Raw genomic sequence first — 2,551 nt, 5'->3', positions numbered from 1 at the left:
ATCTCTTTTCTCCTCCTCTCTCTCTCACGTTCTTCCTCAGCTTCTCTCCATGTTCTCTCTTTTCTTTCTTGTTCTCTCTCTTCCTCCTTTCCCTCTCTTCTTCAGAGCCTAGATTTGCCTACAAGTAGCAGATAAGGCAAGAACACTCACACAGAGGGAGAGAGGGTGGCATCCCATGGAGGACTCCGTGCCACAGCATGCACTCCTAGACCTTAGGGGAGAGTTTGTTGCAGCCCAGGGGTGACAGCCTGTGTGGGGCATCTCCGTGGGGGCTGTGTGTGGTGCTCTACGCGTGCCACCCCACTGGGGAATCCATAGTGCCACCACCCCCTAGGTGACCACAAGAGGAGGTGACATCACGACTTCCTGTCTCCAAATGGGAACTGAAAGCAGCTCTCCTGCCACTCCTTGTCCCCACTGCAGTCTCGCTGTCCCCAAGCTGCTCCTGCCTCATGGCACCAATGGCACTGGCCCTCATCCTGGGTGAGTGACAATGGGGACGTGGTACCACGGGGGTTGGTGGCCCTGTGCAGGACCAGGACCGTGTCCCTTGCAGGTTGGTGTCTGGCGGCAGCGAGCAGGGCACAGCAGCGTGAGTATGGGGAGAGGGGGAGTATGGGGACAGAGGGAGGGGAGTATGGTCGTGGGGGCCAGAAGGGTGTGTAGGGACAAGGCGGACTGGTGTCTCTTGTCCTAGTGCCCCGACCCTCCCTGTCGCTGCATCCCAGCCAGGGGGTGTCCCTGGGGGACACTGTCACCCTGCGGTGCCACCTGCCCCGGCTGGCTGCCCGGGTTGAGCTCTACCAGGGAGGACGTTGGAGATCTGTCATGGACAAGAAGGAGGACATGGCTGAGTTCTCCTTGGTTAGCACTGAGCAGGAAGATGCAGGAACATACCGGTGCAAGTATCGTGTGTTGGAGCCACCATGGACTTCAAGGCTGAGTGACCCTGTGGAGCTGGTGATCACAGGTGAGGTCACTGGGGAAAATAAGTGCACCAGGGCTGTTTCCTCAGGGCCATGTCCCATCGCTCCCCACTCACTGCACACAGATCGCATGTTCCCCCCACCTGGTATTTCCCTGCACCCTGAAAAGCCAGTGAGGATGGGGACCAACGTCACCATCCACTGCTGGAACAACTATAATGGGATCACCTTCCTGCACAAGGATGGGTGCTCAGCCCCTATCCAGCACCAGGACCCTGACGGTGGGGGCACGGCCACCTTCACCCTCTTTGGGGTGACCCCGGCTGATGCCGGCTCCTATAGGTGCTTCTACCGCCCCAAGGGTTTTTACCCCTTTCTTTCCTCACCCCTTGGGAACAATGTGACACTGGAGATGGAATCCGCATCTGCTCCTCCTGGTAGGTCTGATCCTCCCATTTGTGTGTCCCTGATGTCACCCATGGGTGGCACTGTCACGACATCCTGTCCCTATGGAGGTGGTGGCAGAGGATGGAGTTCACCCAACACTTGGACCCCACAGGTGCTGAGGGGACGTCCTACAGGAACTTTGTGGTGGCGGTGGTGAGGGGATGCGCTGCTGCCCTTGTCTTCGCTCTCGGCCTCTACTTCATCCTCGATGCCCGCAGCCTCTGGATACAGAGAGATGTGAGATCTGGTAGGGAAGTGTTTAAATGACTTCCATCCCCTATAGATTACCCCCCCGTCCCCTGACCCCCACTTCATCCCCTGCAGTTTTCCCTCTATCCCCTGCTCCCCCTGTGATCCTCTATAGATCCCCTATAGATTACGTGGAGTGTCTCCATAACCCCCACCCCTCTCCTCTTTCATGCACATGTCCCCTCAGAGTGCTCGAGGCCATGCAATTCCTGCACAGTGCCTGGGTCAGAGGACTCTAAATCCCAGCCTGCCAATTGTCCCCCATCCTCCAAACCCTTCCCATGCCGACTCTAAGGGACCCCAGCCTCAGATGGCTTATCCTAACTTTATCTGCACCCCCAAACCCAGCTCATGGGAAGACCCAAACCTGCATTATGGGCACCCACCAGACCCCAAATCTAAGACAACAGAGCCCATGCGGCTCTCCAAGCCCTTAACATCCCCCCAGCCAGTAACCATGGAGAGGGACTCTGGAAAACACCCACAGGGAATCAGAATCTCTGACCCATATAGACCCTAAATCTAATGCCCCGTGATTCCCCAGGCCCTAAACACCCTGGACATTACCAAACCACAGCGGGAGGCAAAAGCAGTACAGATACAGTCCCCAAATCTATGTCCCCACAGAACTTCAGACTCTTGGACACCCCCCACATACCTACACCACAGGTCCACCCACAATCAAAGCATCATGGGGACCCCCATGGTGTCACCTGGCTGTCCCGCTCTGTCCACAGGTGCCCCCCAGTGACAAGAAGGGTCTGACTCACACCGAGCTGCGTGCTGCAACCTGCAGGATTTGGACACTCTGTGCACCCGTCGTGCCCTAATCCCCTGTTATCTGTGCTGAGTCGGGCACTGGCAGCTCTGCTAATGCACACTTCTACCATCCCCTCTAAGTGAATGCAGAGGTGGGCTGTGGATGTGTG

At 57.2% G+C, this 2,551-nt stretch overlaps 1 protein-coding gene across 7 annotated transcripts; it reads left to right on the top strand.

The window, feature by feature from the left end:
• The first annotated feature begins 31 nt into the window (after window positions 1-31).
• On the top strand, window positions 32-2,545 carry LOC110390604 (platelet glycoprotein VI-like). 7 transcript variants are annotated; one of them, XM_021381990.1, is made up of 6 exons: window positions 32-483; window positions 557-592; window positions 698-970; window positions 1,052-1,363; window positions 1,486-1,620; window positions 2,360-2,545. In XM_021381990.1, exons 1-6 carry the CDS (start codon window positions 453-455, stop codon window positions 2,371-2,373), a joined length of 801 nt encoding a protein of 266 aa, XP_021237665.1. In that variant the 5' UTR covers window positions 32-452; the 3' UTR covers window positions 2,374-2,545. The 7 variants fall into 7 exon arrangements, 2 of the variants coding, with proteins under 2 accessions (XP_021237665.1, XP_021237663.1); XR_002433783.1 differs by having other exon boundaries at window positions 534-592; window positions 1,052-1,620; XR_002433782.1 differs by having other exon boundaries at window positions 534-592; window positions 698-1,363; window positions 1,442-1,620.
• Window positions 2,546-2,551: the final 6 nt, after the last annotated feature.

The sequence above is a fragment of the Numida meleagris genome, unplaced genomic scaffold (assembly GCF_002078875.1).
Source record: "Numida meleagris isolate 19003 breed g44 Domestic line unplaced genomic scaffold, NumMel1.0 unplaced_Scaffold1477, whole genome shotgun sequence".
NCBI classification, from domain to species: domain Eukaryota; kingdom Metazoa; phylum Chordata; class Aves; order Galliformes; family Numididae; genus Numida; species Numida meleagris.
Note: the sequence above shows the minus strand (reverse complement) of the source record. Positions and strands in the feature narration are given on the sequence as shown.

Coding starts and splice junctions, on each gene's coding strand:
- LOC110390604 (XM_021381988.1), top strand. CDS start 377: ATGGGAACTGAAAGCAGCTCTCCTGCCACTCCTTGTCCCCACTGCAGT. Junction 484..533: donor GGCACTGGCCCTCATCCTGG/GTGAGTGACAAT, acceptor GGCCCTGTGCAG/GACCAGGACCGTGTCCCTTG. Junction 593..697: donor AGCGAGCAGGGCACAGCAGC/GTGAGTATGGGG, acceptor CTCTTGTCCTAG/TGCCCCGACCCTCCCTGTCG.